The sequence below is a fragment of the Hemicordylus capensis genome, chromosome 2 (genome assembly GCF_027244095.1).
Source record: "Hemicordylus capensis ecotype Gifberg chromosome 2, rHemCap1.1.pri, whole genome shotgun sequence".
Lineage (NCBI taxonomy): Eukaryota > Metazoa > Chordata > Lepidosauria > Squamata > Cordylidae > Hemicordylus > Hemicordylus capensis.
In genome coordinates, this window is record NC_069658.1 from 29,486,357 (window position 1) to 29,507,666 (window position 21,310).

General features: G+C 44.8%; 1 protein-coding gene across 3 annotated transcripts in view; it reads right to left on the reverse strand.

The window, feature by feature from the left end:
• The window catches only part of OXCT1 (3-oxoacid CoA-transferase 1), a 99,120-nt gene that overhangs the window by 38,347 nt on the left and 39,463 nt on the right, over nt 1-21,310 (reverse strand). For all 3 annotated transcript variants that reach the window (XM_053292771.1, XM_053292772.1, XM_053292773.1), the window contains exons 6-8: nt 20,675-20,781; nt 14,064-14,124; nt 7,191-7,298 (exon numbers count right to left, since the gene is read on the reverse strand). In XM_053292771.1, the coding sequence (XP_053148746.1) occupies nt 7,191-7,298; nt 14,064-14,124; nt 20,675-20,781 (276 nt within the window). The remainder of the gene's footprint in view (nt 1-7,190; nt 7,299-14,063; nt 14,125-20,674; nt 20,782-21,310) is intronic.

Genomic DNA, 21,310 nt, shown 5'->3' on the forward strand with positions numbered 1-21,310 from the left:
ACTCAGTAGGTTACAAGAATACGTCAAAAGCACCCTGAATGATTTTGGGGCAGCACACTTTAAAAATCTTGGTTACCCTGTTGTAAAGAACAGGTATGCAGGAAAATGCAAACGCACACTTGAATGTATACATAATCTTTTGCTACACCCTAGGTGTATGGAGCATAGGCTAGTGTTTCTATTTCAGTTATGTTGTAGGTAAATTATAATAGAACAGTATCAGGAATATGGAACACACACACACACACACGGAATATAACTTCTAACACAAAGTCTTTCTAAACCACTTTCTCCTGCCGTAAACTTCCAAAGCCAAAGCCCAGGCTTCCTTTTCTTGAACTCACCAAACCCTGGTTGAGAATTCAAGTCTCCTAACCTCCTGGCTTTCCAGGTCTTGTAGAGTCCTTTTCCTGTAGCCATCCTTCCTGGCCACATGTCCTTCTCTAACAAAGAACTGCCTTCTTCCTCCCAACAGGGAGGAGATGAACTAGCCCTATCGAATCCCAGCACAGCATCTTTCCACTAGCTGTTGCTGGTGTCTACTGTATGTTTATTTTTAGATGGTGAGTCCTTTGCGGACAGGAAACCATCTTATTTATTTTTCTATGTAAACCGTTTTTAAAACTTTGGTTGAAAAACAGCATATAAATATATGTAGTACAAGAGAACCCAATTATTCATGGGGGTTCCATTCTCCGCTACTACTGCAGATATGGAAACAGATATGGAAACATTAATAGACTTAGGCTTCTTTAAATCAAACTACATCCCAAAAAATACAGAAGGCCAAACACACATTTCCTCTGACCTTTTGCTACATACGCCATTTTGAGAACTATGTTTGCGGAAAAGTGGCATATACCTATTTTTAATCATACCAATCTCGAGATCGGCTGGGAAAGAGCCCTGTCTGAAACTATGGAGTCATTTGGGCTATGGAAATTTTATTTTTATTATTTTATTTAACATACTTTTATACCACCCAAAACTTGCATCTGGGCGGTTTACAATTAAAATCATTTAAACTTTAAACATTAAAATCATTTAAAATCATCATTAAAAATTAAAACCATAAACCTAATTAAAAGCCTGGGTGAATAATTGCATCTTCAGTGCCTTTTAAAAAGTTGCCAGAGATGGGGAGGCTCTTGCCTCTACAGGGAGCATATTCCAAAGTCCAGGGGCAGCAATGAAGAAGGCCCGTCCCCAAGTAGCCACCAAATGAGTTGGCGACAACCGTTGATGAAACTCTCCAGATGATCTTAACAGGCGGTGGGGCTCATGGTGAAGACGACGTTCTCTTAAATGCCCAGGGCTCAAGCTGTTTAGGGCTTTATAGGTAATGACCAGCATCTTGTATTTTGCCTGGAAATGTATCAGCAGCCAGTGTAGTTCTTTCAACACAGGAGTAATATGGTCTCTCCTAGATGACCCCGAGACCAACCTGGCCGCCACATTCTGGACCAACTGCAGTGTCCGGACTACATACAAATGCAGCCCCACATAAAGCACATTGCAGTAATCCAACCTAGAGGTTACCAGCATATGTACCACCATTTTGAGGTCGTTCATCTCAAGAAACAAGACACAGCTGGCGTATCAGCTGAAGCTGATAAAAAGCACCTCCGGCGGCCGCCTCAACCTGGGACACCAGGGAGAGATTCAGATCCAGAAGCACCCCCAGACCGCTTACCTGTACCTTCCAGGGGAGTATGACCCCATCTAGAACTGGCATATCAAAATTAAACCCCGAGTTCCATCCCCACACAATAAGTACCTCCATCTTATCTGGATTCAGACTCAGTTTGTTATCCCTCATCCTATCCCTCATCCGAGGGTTAGGAGCCCGGAGGTTGGAAAATGTCCAAAAAACAGGGTTAAAAACCCTAGAACTACAGGGGGAGACGTGGCCTACCGTGCTCAATGGGTCCCCAGCAATCCAGCAATGCCCTCCATTTTTTAAAAAATGGCCAAAAATCGTGGTGTCCCCCCCCCCTTTTCTTTTTCTTTGCAAAATGTGCCATGAAATGGCTCCCGGTCTCAAAATGGCATCTGGAAAAGACCACTGAGGTCATTTTCAGCCACCCCTGACCCGCTGATATTTAGAATTAACCCTTTTTTCAGCATATACCCTAGGTTGGGTGTCCATCACAGTTACATAAAACCACGGATAATGAGTCTGCTATTAATGAGGCTCACCTGTAGTCTATACTTGTGAACGCTTCAGTTACCTATTGCTTTTCCTTCTGTAACATCAAGTTATTCCTGAGCAGCAGAAGCACATTCACCAAGGCAATGTGGTAGACAAAAAAATCTCTTCTATCTTCTGCTGCAACAAAAGTGTTGCTCCGTACCATGGACAACTCTAGGTTGCCACCTACTGGTGTGGTATGGTATGACTGCTTCGCCCAAGGGAACAAGGATCCCAAGGCAGATATTCTGAAACCGTGGATCAGAAGCCTTCACCCACTCTTTGGAAACAGTTGCCCAGGAAACCTGCCTGTGTTCAGTGCTAGAGAAACACAATGAGTGAAAGTGGCAGAAGAAAGGTAAGAGCTTTTTAGGCTCACTATGGAAAACTATTTTAAAATATGCAAACAATGACACAAATTACATGCTTTACATTAAGTGTGTTTGATTCAGCAGTGCTGTCAATTTATTTCTCTTCTATAGATTGCCAGGAAACATTTGCATGGTTTCACAGGGAGGTCAGTACAAGCTGTCAGCCATCAGCAGCTCTCAAGGTAAAGTGGGCTTGTCTTAGAAAGATAATCGCGTTGTGAGTGGAGTCCAAAAGCAAAACTAAGTATTTAGAAAACAGTCAGGACAGGCCAAGCTGGTATCTGCTACAATCAAAGTGCTTCTGCTTAGGAGCACTGAGGTTAAACATTTCAAATTTTGTTCAAATAAGGGCTGAATACAACACTGCAAATCCCAGACGTGGTTTTATCTTAGCGGTTTCAATAGGACTTGGAAAAGGGAAATTAAGCTTCTTCTCCTCAACCCTCCAGGCATACAATAGCCCTGTGCGCAGAAGCCAAGAAAACTCCTACGTGCATATTAGGAGCCAGAAGCAAGGATTTGGAAGCAGCCAAGCCCCTACTCTTAGTGCTGGCTTCATCTCAATACAGTAAAGTCCAGAGAAGAAGCTTCCCGATCTCAGGTTGAAACTAGTAGCTAAAATCTGAACTACACTTCCTCTCTCTCTCTCTCTCTCTTTAAATTAAGCACCAAGAAAAACAATTAGGTTTCTCTTTGGCTGTTCTGCTTCCTCAACCACAGCCAGACCAGATAAAGGCTATAATTCTTCTTCTAATATGATAAGAACATATCTTCCTCTTCCAGACACACTGCCTCAATCTGCTTTATAACTGGAATCCTTGCCCAGCCCTCTGGTGGAAACTGCATTACATTGGAAACAGTTTATGTCTGAAAATGCAGTCCAGGCCTCTTAGGTAAGATGCTATTTTTATAGGCTCTTTCCAAGACCATAAAAATAAGGAAGCTCATAGATTCATTGCCGCTCACCTATTTGACAAGGCAGACAGATCCCTAGCAGGATTACAAAACTCAGCAGACCAAAATTAATCCCTGCTGTAACTTTGGTCTAGACTATATAAAACATCCAAAAGTGAAACCGCAGGTCGGGGAGGCCTATCAGGGCTGTAAGAAAGACAAGGAACACAAAGAAAAGCAGGGCTGTGTGACAAAAGAATTGTAGGTACATCAGTCTTCTGAGCCTTAAAGAGATAAACCAGTCCTATTCAGACATTATGTTCAACACTCGTACAATGAGTGTACGGCATACACAGGTACAGGTCTGTACAGTAACATGTGCAGTCACATGTTATGTTGAACACAGGTTCAGCAGTACACTTTCTATCTGTATCATGCATTTGAGGGGCCTGTACCCAGGTTCAATCTTAAAACGAATGCTGGTACAGTCATTCATACAAACACATGTACAGGTGTACAGATATCTATATACTCGTACAACACAGTGTCTGAATATGGCTCTTGTTGTAGTTGCCAAGCCATATTTGAGGACTAGCCTCAGATGAAATTGGCAAGTTCATTCATTCGATTTCTATACCGCCCTTCCAAAAATGGCTCAGGGCGGTTTACACAGAGAAATAACAAACAAATAAGATGGATCCATGTCCCCAAAGGGCTCACAATCTAAAAGAAATACAAGATAGACACCAGCAACAGTCACTGGAGGTACTGTGCTGGGGGTGGACACGGCCAGTTACTCTCCCCCTGCTAAATAAAGAGAATCACCACATTAAAAGGTGATTTTTGCCAAGTTGGCAAGGGTTGAATAGAACTCAAGAGACAATATCTTTCCAGATACACACAATATCGTGTGCTTGCTTCGTGTAAAACTCCAGACCAACAGACTCAAAAGACTGGACTTATACGACGTTGGTTCTCAGATTTTCTGTCTTCAGGGAACATTGTTTATATTCATTTGTTTGCTGAGGAAGGCCTGAATGTTGGCTATGGAACCCATTCCCTTTGCAAAGGATTATGGGGCCTGTCCCCGGGCAGGGGAGTGGACAGCGCTTGCTTGCTGAAGTCTTAGAGGACAAGAGGGTGGCTGAATGGGTCTACTCATGCAGCAGGAGGAGATAGAAATAAGGTGGAGGAAAGCTGAGTTGGTAGAATCTACTGCAGCAATTCATACTAAGGGGAGGCAGTGCTCAAATTACAGGGAGGCTGGGGGTCCTGCCCCCCACAACATAGGTTGTATAGAAAGCTGATTTATATTGAGCCAGACCATTGGTCGACCTAATTCAGTACTGTTTGCACTGACTGGCAGCAGCTTTGGGAACATAGGAAGCTGCCTTATACTGAATACAGGTCCATCTAGCTCAGTACTGTCTACACAGAGTGGCAGCAGCTTCTCCAAGGTTGCAGGCAGGGGTTTCTCTCAGCCCTATATCTTGGGGATGCCAGGGTTGGAACTTGGAACCTTCTGCATGCAAGCACGCAGATGCTCTTCCCAGAGTGGCCCCATCCCCTAAAGGGAATATCTTACCGTGCTCACATGTCTCCCATTCAAATGCAAACCAGGGCAGTTCCTGCTTAGAAAAGGGGACAGTTGATGCTTGCTACCACAAGACCATGGATCTTTCCCAGCCCTACCTGGAAATGCCAGGGATTGAACTTGGGGCCTTCTGCAAGCAAAGCAGATGCCCTTCCACTGAGCTATGGTCTTCTTTTCAACCCACACTCCCCCACTACTGTTTTCAGAAGGCTGGGGGAGGGGGGTGCGCGCGCACATGTACGGACACATGAGGGCTGGACTAGGACCGGGGAGACCCGAGTTCCTTGCTGACTCTGGGCCAGTCATTTCTCTCTCAGCCTAACCTACTTCACAGGGTTGTTGTGAGGAGAAACTTAAGTATGAAGTACACTGCTCTGGGCTCCTTGGAGGAAGAGCGGGATATAAAATGTATATAAATAAATAAATACGTAAAAATAAAATAAAATGGGAATAAGGAGGAAATCAGAGAACGGGTCTCATGGCTTTCATATATTACCTATTCTCCCAAAACCTGACGCTGAGGTGCAGCATATCAGTACCTCTGAATGCTTCCTATTTTGTTTAAGTGATTAGATTCATCTTTTCCCCCCTTTTATGTAACTATCACACTTTTTGTTTTAACCTACTCTATGAGTAAAAATCATGACATTATGTATTGCATCGATGGGAAATAAAACAAGCAGTTCAGGGAAGAACTAACGTGCCTACTTTCCATGAGGCCCCATCTTGGATTCAGCTGCATGAGGTCATCACATTCCTGTGTCCTTACATGGCACAATATCTGTCCCAAATTGGGTGCAAATTGGTGCAGGTCCTGCAATGATGTGTGAGGACACTCACACAAACAGATGGACACATGGACAACAAAAGCGATCTCATAAGAGTACTTTCCATGCAGGAAGTAGGCCAAGAACTGCATACAAAGCAGAAAGCTAGCACACTGGAGAGCAAAATTCTCCTGCGTTTTTCTGTTTCGCAGAAAGTTTTGCATGTAGGAACACACTGAAAAATATTATCTCTCCTAACTGCAGTCTGAAGTGGTTCAATCTATTCTACCACCTTTTTCTGCTGCATACGTAGATCAGGCTTAAGATTTCCAGTGACTGGGAGATGAAGCTTCTCTGCCATACTCAGTCCTTACCCTTCTCATAGGAACACAGGAAGCTGCCTTATACAAAGTCAGACTATTGCTCCATCTAGCTCAGCACTGCCCACACTGAACACTGACTGGCAGCAGCTCTCCAAGGTTTCAGTCACTACCTGGAGATGCCAGGGATTGAACGTGGGACCTTCTGCATGCCAAGCAGATGCTCTACTACTGAGCTACAGCCCCTTCCCAGGTGATGCACATTGGTTTCCCTGGTGGTCTCACATCCAGACATTGGCCAAGTCCAGACTGGCTTAGTTTCAGCAAGGTTGCTCCCTCACATGCCTTGGGACCAGAACAGACCTTGGACCAATGACAGCAAAACCAGAATTCAAAATATCAAACATGGCTGAATTATGCAAAATAAGAGAAACTAGCTGACCTGGCGCAGAACTTCTGCGCCCCCAGTTCTCCCTGACTCTTCTCCCCCCACCCCGCTTCAGCCCCATTGCTTTCTCTCCCCCTCCCCAGTTCATTCCAACCCATCCCCAGTTTGTTCCCACCCTCCCAGTTTGTTCTCCCTCAGTGGCCAGGCTGCTTCTCCCCACCACTTCCAAAAATCCTCAGTTTCAACCACTAACTATTCACCACTGCCACCATCCAGTTCACGGCCGCCTTTCATCCCCACCGACCTCCACTGCCATTTCCCCGCCAGGCCTGCTTCCGCCGCCATTCCCTCCCTGCTTCGCCGCCGCCACCATTTTCTGCCCAGATGGCCACTCTCTTCCACCCGCCCTTTTCCCCCACCCACCAGCTACGCCGCCACTCACTGGCGTTTTGTTTCCCCATTGGCCAACTGGCTGGCTGCTGCTGCCGCTGCCACCATTTTTCCCCTCCCAGCCGTCCCGTTGCTATCCAGAACTCTCACAAGAGCTGCCACGCATGGGATTAGCAACAGCTATGCCTAGGAGAATTAAATATATAGATAGATGTTGCACATTTTGCTCACATTGTGTAGGCAATCTCAGAGGGTGGCCCAGCATATCAACTTACTTCAATTCTTTTTTCATACTTCCCCCCTGTGATGAGGCGATGGACATAGATTTTGGGAACATGAATATCTTCTGGGGCAAAAGATCCTACATCAACAATTTCTTCTACCTGGTGAGGAATGAAAAAGAGAATCAAAATGTGCACATAATAAGATACATACAAAATACAAACCAGATCTTTTAAATGCTATTGAAGAGATAAGTATGGAAAGGGGCAGGGATAGTGGCAAGGAGTTGCTACCGCTCTGAGCTTTAGTATTTCCCCAAGGTTAGATGGGCTGAAATTATGCAAGCAGCTGAAGGCTCTTGAGCTGTATCCTCTGCACTCAGCACAAAGTTTCAACCCAGGCCATTTCCACCACTGGTTACAATCCTTAGCATACTTCCCTGGAAGTAAATCTCATAGGAATTAATGGCCAGCTTCCAGACTAACCCTGCATCAACATGCCAGGATTAGGGATGTGAACGGAACTGGTGGGGGGTGGCCCAAAGGCATGGTGGCATACCTTTAAGGGCGGGGGAAGGTGTTGCGCATGCACCCAGCACGCACACGCACGCCGGGTACTTCCTGTTACTTCTGGCTGAAGAGGACACCAGGCATCAGAGAGGTACACTGCCACCCCAATGGACACTTTAAAATAGAGTGCCAGTGGGGGAAATGTGGCAGGAGGGGTAAGGACACCCTCTCCTGCCCTTAAAGGTATTAACCCCCGCCCCGCGCTTCAAACCGGCTGAACAGCCGATTGTTCCAACCGGTTCGTGCACATCTCTAATCAGGATTTCCCATTTTTAGTTGTTTTATTGTGATTGATGGTTTAATCCTGGTTTGTAAGCTGCTTGTGTGTTTAATTGTTGACCATATTAAATTATGTAAATCTTGATGAATTTTTAAAATCTAAAATGCAGTATCTATATATCTAAAGTAAGTAATTAAAATGTTCTAATGTCTAGACGTCAGCCTTCTGTTTTCAATTGATGCAGTGCACGAATTTAAGAAATCAAACAGTCAGCTCCCCAAGTTCTGCAGAAGGTAGAGGGAGAAATAATATATTTATGCATGACAGTTAAAGAGAGAGAAACATGCATAACTACATTTGGTTCTAAAATATTGGCTGCATTAAATCTATGCCTTTTAAAAAAATGTCTGAAGCCTTTCAGACCATCCCTGAAAGTACAAACAAGATGTTAGCCATTTTGGAAGCCTTGCAGTTTCTACAATGGGCTCCAGAAAAAAGGAAAAAAGCAACAATTCAGGACATTTGTATTCATTCTGTGCCAAGCTCTGTCCAAGAGTACCATCCACCAAGCAAGTTCCTCTTGGAAAGCCTCTCAACAGGAGCTGTGCAAGGACATGCTCATGATCAAGGTAATATCAATTATACCAATTCATACTCAGAGAATTCCAGGTTCACATCTCTATTTGGTTTACCAAAACATGCCAGAGGAAACGAGCAACATGAAAACAGTTCAATATCTGTGTATACTAAAGCCAGACCCCTGGTCCATCTAGCTGAGTACTGTCTACACTGACTGGCAGCAGCTCTCCAAGGTTTCAGACAGGAGCTCTCCCAGCCTTACTTGGAGATTGCCAGGGATTGGACCTGGAACCTTCTGCATGCACACTGAGCTATACCCCAGTGTGTTGTAGGAGTATTCAACATAATGTGCAAACAGGGCTAAAGAGGCAACTGGAAGCAGGATTGCACAGCTGCCTGTAGCTTCTTTGGGGACTGGCAGCCACCCAGGGATGTTGAGAAACCATCTGAGAAGATTCTGTGGGCTTTTTCTCCTTGGGATGAACCCTGAAATTCTCTTTCAAGTTTCACTTTAGAGGAATTTTCTGGTGGCCACGCAGGGACAGGCTTTCTCTGTTGCTGCCCCAAGATTCTGGAATGCATTCCCTGTTGAGTTGAGAGCCTCCCCATCACTGACAATGTCTTAAAGAGTACTTAAAGACTTATCTTTAAGACTTATCCAGAGCACTTAAAAAAAATATACAGGAGGGCCTCGATATCCACGGATTCACATATCCACGGTTGGGTAAAAGACACCTGACCTTGGCATTAGCAGAAAAGGGGTAGGGGGACATGTTGACTTCGCATATCCATGGGTTAGGGGTGGCCAAAAATGCCCGCAGAAGTCATTTCCGGCTGCCATTTTATGTTTTGCAGCCTCAAAATGGCTCCATTTTTTAAAAGAAAGAAGGGGGAAACAGTGATTTTCAGCTGATTTGGGGGCATTCCAGGGCACAGCACAACTACGTGGGGAGCAAAGCATGGTAGGGAGCTTCCCTCTGCATTTCCCCCCAAAAAATCTGGCCAATCTTTGGCAATTTTTGATCATTTTCCTGATGACCGGGAACCTAACCCTCATGATCCCACAGCCCCCAATGACTATATTTGCAGTTTCCATATTCGCAGTTACAGCCAGGAGTGGAACCCCTGCAAATATTGAGGTCCACCAGTATATAACCTAGCATAACAATATACACTGGAGCAGTTCAGATGGCATGCAGAAAGACGGTGAAATCTTGGTTCCACATGATGTCCCCAAGCGGTGGAGACCTTGTAGAGAAAGGTGCTCTCTCAGGTAACCTGGACCGAAGCCAATCAGGGAATTTATGGTAATAACTGGCACTTTGTACTTTGCCCAGAAATATATTGGCAACTCTTCAAGAACAGACACAATGTGGTCTCTCTGGGAAACTCCCAAGACTAATCTGGCTGCCGCAGATTTGGGAGCCAGGGTTAAACACAAACCAAGAGTGGATATGACTTCCAAACCAACCAGTGTTTATCTTTTCCAACCAGTTTCCTCGAAATAAGCTAAGATCTGAAATCCTTTGGTTCAGATCTCTATTTCAAAGACTTGGTTAGAACAGAACAGGGGTTCTTAACCTGCTATGCATGAGCAATGCTACACAAACGCACCTGAGATTTTAGCTAAGAGCCTTAAAAAAATCTGAACTCAACTGATAGAGCATGATCCAGAATCTCAGTTGTGTTGTCCTAGCTCTGCTGTACTGCCTAACATAGATATGTGTGGGAAAGCATGAATACACAAAGTAACACCTCCCGTGGGATAGCAGCACTGGGGAGATTGTCTTCAGGGAATGTTTGATGCAAGACTTTCCAAAATGTAGAGACATTGGCTTGGATGCAAAAGGTGCCCTTCCACATGTGGAAAGCCTCTTCTGCTCACAGAAGATCCATTTCTGTCTTGATGGAAGAGCGTTCCATGCAAGAATTGTCCCCTTTGCTAAGCAGGGTGCATCCTGATTTGCATTTGCATTTATATAACTGCCCTGAGCCATTTTTGTAAGGGCAGTATATAAATTAAATAAATAAATAAATTTGAATGGGAGATGTGTGGGAACTGTAAGGTATTCGCTTAGGGGATATTTATTTATTTGTAGAACTGTCTATTTATGTCTATTTATTTGTAGAACTGGACAAGGTACAGAAGAGGGCAACCAAGATGATCAGGGGCCTAGAGCACCTTTCTTATGAGGCAAGGCTACAACACCTGGGGCTTTTTAGTTTAGAAAAAAAGACGACTGAAGGGAGACATGATAGAGGTCTATAAAATCATGCATGGTGTGGAGAAAGTGGATAGAGAGAAATTATTCTCCCTCTCACATAACACTAGAACCAGGGGTCATCCCATGAAATTGATTGCCAGGAAATCTAGGACCAACAAACAGAAGTACTTTTTCACACAACACATAATCAATTTGTGAAATTCTCTGCCACAAGATGTGGTGACAGTCAACAACCTGGATGGCTTTGGATAACTTCATGGAGGAGAGGTCTATCAACAGCTACTAGTCTGAGGGCTATAGGCCACCTCCAGCCTCAAAGGCAGGATGCCTCTGAGTACCAGTTGCAGGGGAGTAACAGCAGGAGAGAGGGCATGCCCTCAACTCCTGCCTGTGGCTTCCAGCGGCAACTGGTGGGCCACTGTGCAAAACAGGATGCTGGACTAGTTGGGCCTTGGGCCTCAGCCAGCAGGGCTGTTCTTATGATGGAGCTGTTCTGGGAAGAGCATTGGCATGCTCACATGAAAAAGGTTCCAAGTTCCCTCTCTGGCATCTCCAAAATAGGCTGAGAGAGATTCCTGCCTGCAACCTTGGAAAAGCCACTGCCAGTCTGTGTAGACAATACTGAGCTCGATGGACCAATGACTTGATATATGGCAGCTTCCTATGTAAAAGGTGCTTCTCCATTTGTACAAGCTGTTGTACATAGCCTTGCACAAGCTCTTTTCAAACCACCTTTACAGCCCACTAGTGTTTACAAACTGTAGCCTGCTCACCCTATTTCTCCTACAGAGATACAACAGAACAAGACCAAGTCACTTTTCTTCTCCTGGTCACTGTTCATTGGATCCAGGCCATTGTAACTCAAGCTGACCTCTCAAGGTCACTCCTGTTGAACACGGCACTTAAAAACATTTCCACCCACTTAAAACTTGTGGCAGCCTTGAAGGACTGGCGTGCAGGACTTTTTGAGACTATGTCTTCTGCAGCCAAGAGGCTCTTAAGGTATAATTTTGCTGCTGAAAAGCACGTCCTTGAATCCCTTTAGAAAAAAGGGACATGAGTACTTCAGAGAATTCGTCCTTGGAAGGTTTCTTGCTAAAAGGAGTTAACTGGGACGCATTTCTAGGCACCACCATTTCTCTGTGCCTCAATGTGAACAAAACCACAATTTGGGATGACTAATAGAACCAATTCATTCCTGTCCCACAATGTAATGAGGCCCATTATACCTGTGATTGTGGAATAATGGAGCAGGAGTATTGTTACTAAGCAACCCAGGATAAACCGAAGGGTTTTAATTACATTTGCTTAATTAGTTAAGGGTGAAGGAGCATTTCTGCATACTTTTCTAAACCCCCACCCCAATTTGTTCTTCTTTCTTATTAACTCCGCCATCTTAAGGTCCCCCGACTATTCCATAATAAATGTGACAAGAAAATACTCCGTTTACCAAAATTACACTAGGAAGGTAAGAGGAAAGAGGAGCAACTGTGACAAGGAAGATGGGACAGAGGCACCAGAGATGGCATTAGAACAGATATTTTGAACATCTGAAGTTTGCCTTATACAGAGTCAGACAGTGTAAGTCCATCTAGCTCAGTATTGTCCACTTTAAGTGGTACCAGTCCTCAAGATCTCAGGCAAAGGGTCATTTCTAGTTTTACTACCCAAGATCCTTTTAATTGTCAATAGGCTGGTTCAGAGGATTAGAAAAGGAAAGTGCCAAAGTGTGGATAACAGATGAACATTTGGAAGCTGCTATATACCGAGTCAGACCATTGGTCCATCTGTATTGTCTACACAGACTGGCAGCAGCTTCTTCAAAGTTGCAGGCAGAAGTCTCTCTCAGCCCTATCTTGGAGATGCCAGGGAGGGAACTTGGAACCTTCTGCATGCAAACAGGCAGGTGCTCTTCCCAGAGTGGCCCCATCATATCTTTCAGTGCTCACATGTTGTCTCCCATTCAAATGCAACCAGGGCAGACCCTGCTTAGCAAAAGGGATAATTCGTGCTTGCTGCCACAAGACCAGCTCTCCTCCCATTTGGATAAGCTGCCCAGCCCCATGTGATAAAGGGATGTGCCGGGAGGGCATCAGGATGTCTGCAGATGTGCTGATGTCCACACTCTTTGCATGTCCCCTTCCTAGCCTCATGGGCCAGTCAGATATCTTCCAGACCAGCACAGCTCTGTACAGGGATCAGACAGGGGTGAGGGGTTAAGACTGGAAAAAGCCAAGCTACGTACATTCACTATTTGCACTTCTTAAAATGGTCCCTCCTGAGTTTTTCAGGAGCATTATATGCATCCTAAAAAAATAGCATTTTGGTGCAGTGCTCAAAATGGCTTCACTTCAGGCATTTCCTGCCACAGTAGAGCCGCCCGCTTGGGAAAGCTCCTTGCTGACTTTGATAGTTGCGAAACTACCATTGATGCAGAGGCTTCTGTATGTCTTTGATCTGTCCTGCCCAAAATAAAGTTGGTCTTGGGCTTAGTCCTCCCTAGGTGCTCAGCCTGTGCCTGGGCTGCACCACTTCAGACTGAGAGTGGGTGGGGAGGGTGTCACAGGACTAAGTACTCCTCTACACAGACAAGTATCCCTGCACGTAGAAAGTGAGCATGTAAGGGAGATGGCTGGTTAAACCCCTTTCCCCTGATCCTGCTTTCTACATGGAAGGGTTTATTTTGTATTCAGTCATGTGGGCCTCCACTAGTAATGTGAACCAGCACAGGTTGAAGCACTAGGCCTTTCTTAGTTATTCTTACAAGCAGGTGTTCAGATGGTGTATTTAAATACACAACACAGTAGCTTGTAATAATATGAAATCTAAAATTGTGCTATATTCCATCCTGGCTGCTGCTGAAAGAGCTGGGAACGCTCCCCACTATCATTCATGTATGTCTGGTTTTGTTTCAGCTACATACATCTATTATATACTGCCTGCCTTGCCTTTGAACTTTTCATAAAGACCTGAAGGCATCTTCACCCCACTCTACCAGAGGAAGGTTAAGAACAAAAGGCTCTCTCGCATTTGAACAAATGTCTTTTCCCCAGTCCCCATGGTACTAATTCAACCCAAGGCGGTATTTGTGAAAAGGACGGCTGGTTTTAGAAGTGAAAGAGCAAAGGCAACCCTTGCAGTGATCAGGTGAGATGACAGGCAGGACAAACACACAACACCAATTCAAAGCTGCAAATACAGATGCTGGCATCATAGTATTAGCTCTCACATTAACCTCTTGTTCTGTCAGTATATTGTACAAGAAGGATTTACTAGTTGAGCTCTGAAGGGCAATACATCAAGAGCTCTGGAAAAATATCTCTTCGAGCTTACCTCTACCACAGTTGTTCTGGCAGCTTTACACATAGGCTGGTTAAAATTTCTTGCCGTTTTCCTGTTTGAAGAACAGAAAGAAGTGGGGGCAGGGGAAGAAGGTAAAATAGCTTAAAATAAATAGACAGAAGAGTATATTCAGGCTTCTGCCATATGTTCCTATATTATCAGCAAAAGCATTGCGTCAGCCGAATTCTAACACAATTCTAGAAAAAGAACAGGATGGTGGTCCTTTATATATACCTTTAAAGACCTTAATATAGCCAGAATAGGTTTAAGAAACCTTAATATGTTTAAGGAGCCTTAATCTCTGAATTGCAAAATACAAACATATTGTGGCGTGGCATGCAGCTTGAGAAAAACTAGACTGAAGCCCCTGCTTGCAGAACTAATCAGGATTTTAAGAAGTTCCAGACTACAGAACTACAAATCGCCCTGGGATTCTATATAGGGCGATATATAAATGTGACAAATAAATCAATAATAAATATCAGCAAGTCCCTTTAACCAGTGTTTGGGGGCAGGGGTGGAGTGAGACAGCCAAGCTAAAGGAGCACTTCGACGTCTTCTACTAAGCAAGCACTTTTGTTTGCTGGGGGTAGGGACTTCCGTCTATCCTTCCTCCTTTTGTAGCCACCTCCATATCACACACCACCCAGGGACAGTGGGCCCCCAATGTGCAGGGGCAAGTGGCTGACTGAATGGGGGATTGGTGAATCATCTCTTCCTTAGGGGAACCCCAAGTGCCTTCCTTTCATGGAAGGATATAACCCACATTCTTGGAGTCTTTCACAGGAATTTGGCATTTATTTATTTATTGTTACATTTGTATACCGCCTTTCATTAAAGCAATCTCAAGCCGGTTTACAAAACATTTAGAACAATATAAGACTATAAAACAGTTACACAATAAAACTATTAAGCTGCAATATAAAAATACAAACCTAATCAAAAGTTTAAAAAATACAGTTAAAAGCTTTAAAAGACATATGTCTGCCTTTATCTTCCAGGAAAAGGCAGGCATAAAACTAGCTAAGACTTTAAAAGGGGGGAAACAAAGACCACCCAGAGTCTTTATTCACAGATTTCATCAAGCTTCCTCAGAGGAGGAAGTACTTTATTTGGAACTCCAACTCCACGTCTCCAGACAACACTAATTAGCGGTGCTCCCTTACCTGTACACTTCCGCTGCACAACTGCTTTTGAGTTTTTAAAATTACATTTATACCCCACCTTTCTTCCATGCTGAAACCCAAGGCAGTAAACATGGGGTTCCCAGACAGTCTCCCATCCAGACCCAGACCTGCTTAGTTTCAGTAAGGAGCTGCACTGTATGCCTTCAGACTATATCCTGAAAGTTCCGCCTGTAAATTTCACAACCATATTTTTTCTAAGGTGGTAAAAAGTAGGTTATTCCAAAGTGTTTTCTAGTCCAGAAGAAGAACCAGTTGCTTGAAAACCAGCAGGTGTGAATATCTTTGAGTATTCTCAAATGAAAGCTGTTCAGCTACTTTGGGTCTTTTTCCCCCCCTGGTTGTCACTGGCGTTGCTATTTTTTCCTCCCTCCTTCTGCCCTACTTCGCCCACCTTTGGATTTGCAAAACAAGTTTCACCATGCTTTGGATCAGGGCCCTAAGTTTTCTTTCTGTGAATAATGAAAAAATTACTTGATATTCGGGCCTCATCCTGAATTCTGTTAGAGGGGAGATTTCTCTGTGTAGCCCAGCTGCAGTGGAAGTGCACAGATAAGGAAGCACTGCTAATTAATGTTGTCTGGAGACATGGAGATGAAGTTCCAAATCAAGTAGTTTATTTGGAAAATCCATCAGAGGTGGATTGAGACCTAGCATTGCCTCATTGCTAGCTACATACAGGAAGTGGGGAGGAGGGAGAAGGAGGAAGTCTCTCTCTCCCTCCAGGTGAGAGAATGAAACCTGAGATTATCAGTCTAACAAAAGGGAAGCAGAGAAGGCATGGTCAGAGAGAGAATGCCCTTACTGGCTATCTCTACCCCTAATGACCCTAGTGGTCAATAGGGTTGCTGGTGCTCAGAGGTGCTCTTAGCCCTGGACTTCGGGGCTGAAGTCCAGGGCCTCCACACCCCGTGGGACACCCCCCCCCAAATCCTCTTTAGTCTTTCTGGGTGGTGTGGTCGCCGCCGGCCCGCACTCTGCCGGGCAGCCAAGTGCGATTGTGAGTTTGTGACTTGTGCTGGTGCTTTAGGGAGTGGGGAAAGAACTATGTGGGATGGGAATATGTGGTGTGTTGAAATGTTTCTGCTAATGCAATATTTGCAGAAATAGACCTGTTTTATAGTCTTACATTCTTGTGAGTTCAGTTGTTGTTTGTGCCCTCAAATACTGCGTGTGTCATGGTGTTTGTGTAAGTGTATAGGGGGATGATGCTTAACCTGCAGCCGGGGGCAGTGGGGGGAGGGCTCCAAAGGCCTTTAGGACCAGGCTCCAAAATTATCTAGCTGCAACTCTGTGAGTGCGAAGTGTCGATGACATGCAGGAGCTGCATTCCCAAAATTCAGCTCTCAGTCAACACAGGGTTAAACAGATCCTAAGCCTTCCTCATTCACAAAAGCAACATCTACATCATCACATAATATTTAATACAACACACAATATTTAAGCTATTTCTCTGAGGTCTTAACCTGTCTCAGTTGGGATATCTACATAATATTATCATAAGTAACTCTTATCAGTTTAAATACTGCATTCACAGAGATGTGATTTTCTCTTATAACATTACTAAAATGATGTTATAAGACACATACATGAAGAAGACTGGATATTAACTGAGTCAATGAATGCTATTTTCTAGAGATTCCTCATACTCCTAAGCTTTTCGTACAATACAGAAAACCTTGGGCTTCCACTGCCCTCTTCTGGTTATTTTTCTTTTGCCAAATTCTGCATTAACCTGTACAGTCAACAAATGTAACATTTCACTTATACAGAGCAGGAAGAGAAAGGATTTAACCTAATGCTCCAAAACCCAAGAAAACTTGCACCCCCCTCACACACACACCTTTAAATTAATTGCTGCCAGATGCAATGTACCAGATGCTTCCATGTATCATGAGGCAGGCACAGAACAAAGAGAAGATCTTTAGGGTTTACAGTCTTATTACTATAAAAACCAGAAGGATTGCTCCAACTGCTGGACTACAACTCCCATCATCCCTGATTTTTTGTCACTGTGGATGATGGAAGCAGTAGTCCAACAACAGCTAGAGGCTAAAGTTGTGCAGCCCTGTTTTAGAGTGTGCATTATTTTTGCTATACAAATAGAATACATATACATATAATAAAGGTGAAAACAATATGCATGGTTCTACACCAGGGCTGGGCAAATTTGGCCTCCCAGATGTTCTTGAACTCCAATTGCCATCATACTCAGCCACAAAATGAGGGCCACATTTGCTCAGTCCTGTTCTACACTGCCATTAAATTTATTATTCTAGTAATTAAGGTTGCAGGACTGGATGTATTCAAAAATCTGTGATTTCCGAGTGGCACCAGGTAATATCACAAGAACATCAACCCTGTTCTCAGATACAGGGTGGATCAGATACCAGGGAAGAGCCCAAACACAGCAAAAAGATAGCCTGAAATTAACTTTTGCCACCAACCTGCCTGAGAATAAAAAGTTAAAGAAACAGGATTGTTTGTGGCAAACTGGTAAAACCTATCAGTAACAAAGATGAATTTCTAATACAATTATGCTGTTGTAGTACTTGCTTGGATCTTCTATAAGTCAGTTTTGCTAACAAAGCAACTGACCAATGAAGAGAGGAGAGGAGAGGAGAGCTGGTCTTGTGGTAGCAAGCATGACTTGTCCCCATAGCTAATCAGGGTCTGCCCTGGTTGCATCTGAATGGGAGACTTGATGTGTGAGCACTGCAAGATATTCCCCTCAGGGGATGGAGCCACTCTGGGAAGAGCAGAAGGTTTCAAGTTCCCTCCCTGGCTTCTCCAAGATAGGGCTGAGAGAGATTCTTGCCTGCAACCTTGGAGAAGCTGCTGCCAGTCTGTGAAGACAATACTGAGCTAGATAGAGCAATGGTCTGACTCAGTATATGCCAGTTTCCTATGTTCCTAAGTCTGAATAACCCATCATTGTTGGTACCTGTGGCAATTTCAGCTTTGCTTCCAAAAGGCCAGTAATTTAATCCAAGTTCCTTCACTAGAACAAAATTTTTAAAATAATCCCAAAAAAGTGTATTTGTGTTAAAAACAACATCACAGTCTGTCATGTTTTCATTATTAAGAATTTGATTACAGAAAGTAAAATGTATACATGACCAAAAAAATATCTTAAATTGTCTGCATTTGGCTTGTGGCACCTCCAACACGAGGTAAATTAAATTCTGAAAATACCAGAAGGCATGCTCAGAAGGTACAGTGGTGGGAAAAGGAGGCAGCAGTGCCTTGCATGTCACTATCTCAAACTGCTGTAGCTTCTGAGCATGTGGGGATAGATGGGGCTTCGCTACATCTGTTCTTGCTAAAATATATAACTTATCCCTACAAAGGCTCTGTACCAGAAGACTGGAAAATAGCAAATGTAACACTGATTTTCAAAAAGGGATCCAGGGGCGATCCGGGGGAATTACAGGCTGGTTAACTTAATGTCCATTCCAGGCAAATTGATGGAAAGCATCCTCAAGGATAAAAATGTAAAGCAAATAGAAGAACAGGCCCTGCTGGGCGAGAACCAGCATGGCTTCTGCAAAGGTAAATCTTGCCTCACAAAACTTTCAGAGTGTCAAGAAATTTATTCATAAATGATCTAGAAGTTGGGGTAAGCAGCGAGGTGGCCAAATTTGGAGATGATACCAAACTCTTTTGGGTAGTGAAATCCAAAACAGATTGTGAGGAGCTCCAAAAGGATCTCTCCAGACTGGAGGGGTGGGCGACAAAATGGCAAATGTGGTTCAAATGTTGGCAAGTGTAAAGTGATGCACATTGGGATGGAAAAAACCCCACTTCAAATATACGTTGATGGGATCTGAGCTGTCGGTGACTGACCAGGAAAGGAATCTTGGGGTCAGCTCGCTGAAAGTGTCGATTCAATGTATGGCAGCTGTGAAAAAGGCCAATTCCATGCTAAGGATCATTAGGAAGGGGATTGAAAATAAAACTGCTAATATTATAATGCCCTTATACAAAACTATGGTGCAGCCACACCTGGAATACTGTGTACAATTCTCATCACCACATCTAAAAAAAGACATTGTAGAACTAGAAAAGGTGCAGAAGAGGGCAACCAAGATGATCAGGGGCCTAGATCACCTTCCTTATGAGGCAAGGCTACAACACCTGGGGCTATTTAGTTTAGAAAAAAGATGACTGCGGGGAAACATGATAGAGATCTAAAAAAATCATGCATATGTGGAGAAAGTGGAAAGAGAGAAATTATTCTCCCGCTCACATAACACTAGAACCAGGGGTCATCCCATGAAATTGATTGCTGGGAAATGTAGGACCAACAAACACAAGTACTTTTTCACACAATGCATAATCAACCTGTGGAATTCTCTGCCACGAGATGTGGCAACAGCCAACAACCTGGATGGCTTTAAGAGGGGTTTGGATAATTTCATGGAGGAGAGGTCCATCAACAGCTACTAGTCGGAGGGCTATAGGCCACCTTCAGCTTCAAAGGCAGGATGCCTCTGAGTACCAGTTGCAGGGGAGTAACAGCAGGAGTGAGGACATGCCCTCAACTCCTGTTTGTGGGCTTCCTGTGGCATCTGGTGGGCCACTGTGCGAAACAGGATGCTGGACTAGATGTTCTTATGTTCTTACTGCCCCATGTGACCAGATAGTATAGCCTAAAACAGCAGTTCCCAACCTGTGGTACCCCACACGTTGTTGAACTAAAACTCCCATCATCCCCAGGCACGATAAATTGTAGCTGGGGGTGGTGGGAGTTGTAGTTCAGCAACATCTGGAAGGCCACAGGTTGGAAACCTCTGACCAATGACAAAGCCAAAGCGCCCCCTACAGTTCTACACTACAGAATATCATTGGCAAGCTATCAGGGCAGCTTGCTAACAAGGTGAGGCAAGGGCCTCAGGCAGCACTTGTGCCTTGGAACAGGGAGTTCGGCATCACCTCCTGCCTGCAGGCATCGTTTCGCCGGCCTGCCGCTCTCCGAGCCCTTTATGTTGGCCACGCCCCCAATGCAGAAACCAGCATCAAGGGGCTGGGCCAGCTCCACCCCACCTCCCTCGCGTGGCATCTCCCCTTCCTCTTACCGCTGTAGCTCCTGAGTGTGTAGGGCTGGATGCAGTTCTAAATCCCCACCCATCCCCATTCACTCAGAGGCTGCGCTGGCAAGGAAAGGCATCACGTGAGGGAGGTGGTGGGCGGGAACTGGCCAAGCCCTTTGAAGCTGGTTTCTGCCTCGGGGTCATGGCCAGCATAAAGGGGGCGGCCAGCACTTAAGTTGGCATCCACGTTTACCGCAGCCCATCATTACCAACCTCCTCACTGAGGTGGCCGTGAGAAGCTCCCAGGGATCCCCACGATGCCTGCAACATAGTTTGAAAGTGACTGCATTAGAGAAATGAGGTCTGGGCCGAGAACATACCGTACCTGAAGATAATGTTCCCAGCGCGGTCTGCCTTCCACGCCTTCACCAGGGCAAAATCGCCTGTTATCGAGTTTTCCATAATATAGTGACGGCCATTAAACTCCCTCACCTATGCAAAAGAGGGGAAGGGGACTCGTCAAACGATTTCTCTCCGAAATAACCTTCTTCTGCGACGAGGTGCTAGATTATTTTCTCCCAGTCTCCCATGAAAATGAACAGGGATGCTACGGCTTGAAGGCGGAGGGTGGGGACAAAAGCAAGCGTGCCCCCCACCCCCACCCCAGCCTCTGGATCGTGGCTGGATTTGGTTGCTTATGGTCCCATGTATACATCTAATCACCATGAATGCTGAGGCAGCATCGTCAGTGGGAAATCTGAAGTGGCACCAAAGTTCCCACAGGTGTTTGGCTGAGCGCAGAAGACTGTGAAGGCAATAGAAGAAGATACAGCTGGGGCTGGGCAGGGGAATTCTCGCGAGGGCAAGGGTGTGGCTGACTCTCGGGATACTGGGTGGAGGGAGGCGTTGTTGGAAGGTAGAGGCGAAGGAGGAGAAAGTATGGGCGGCAGGTTGTTGGCCCCGGAACGGCAGAGGCAGCCACGGGAACATAGGAAGCTGCCATATGCTGAGTCAGATCCTT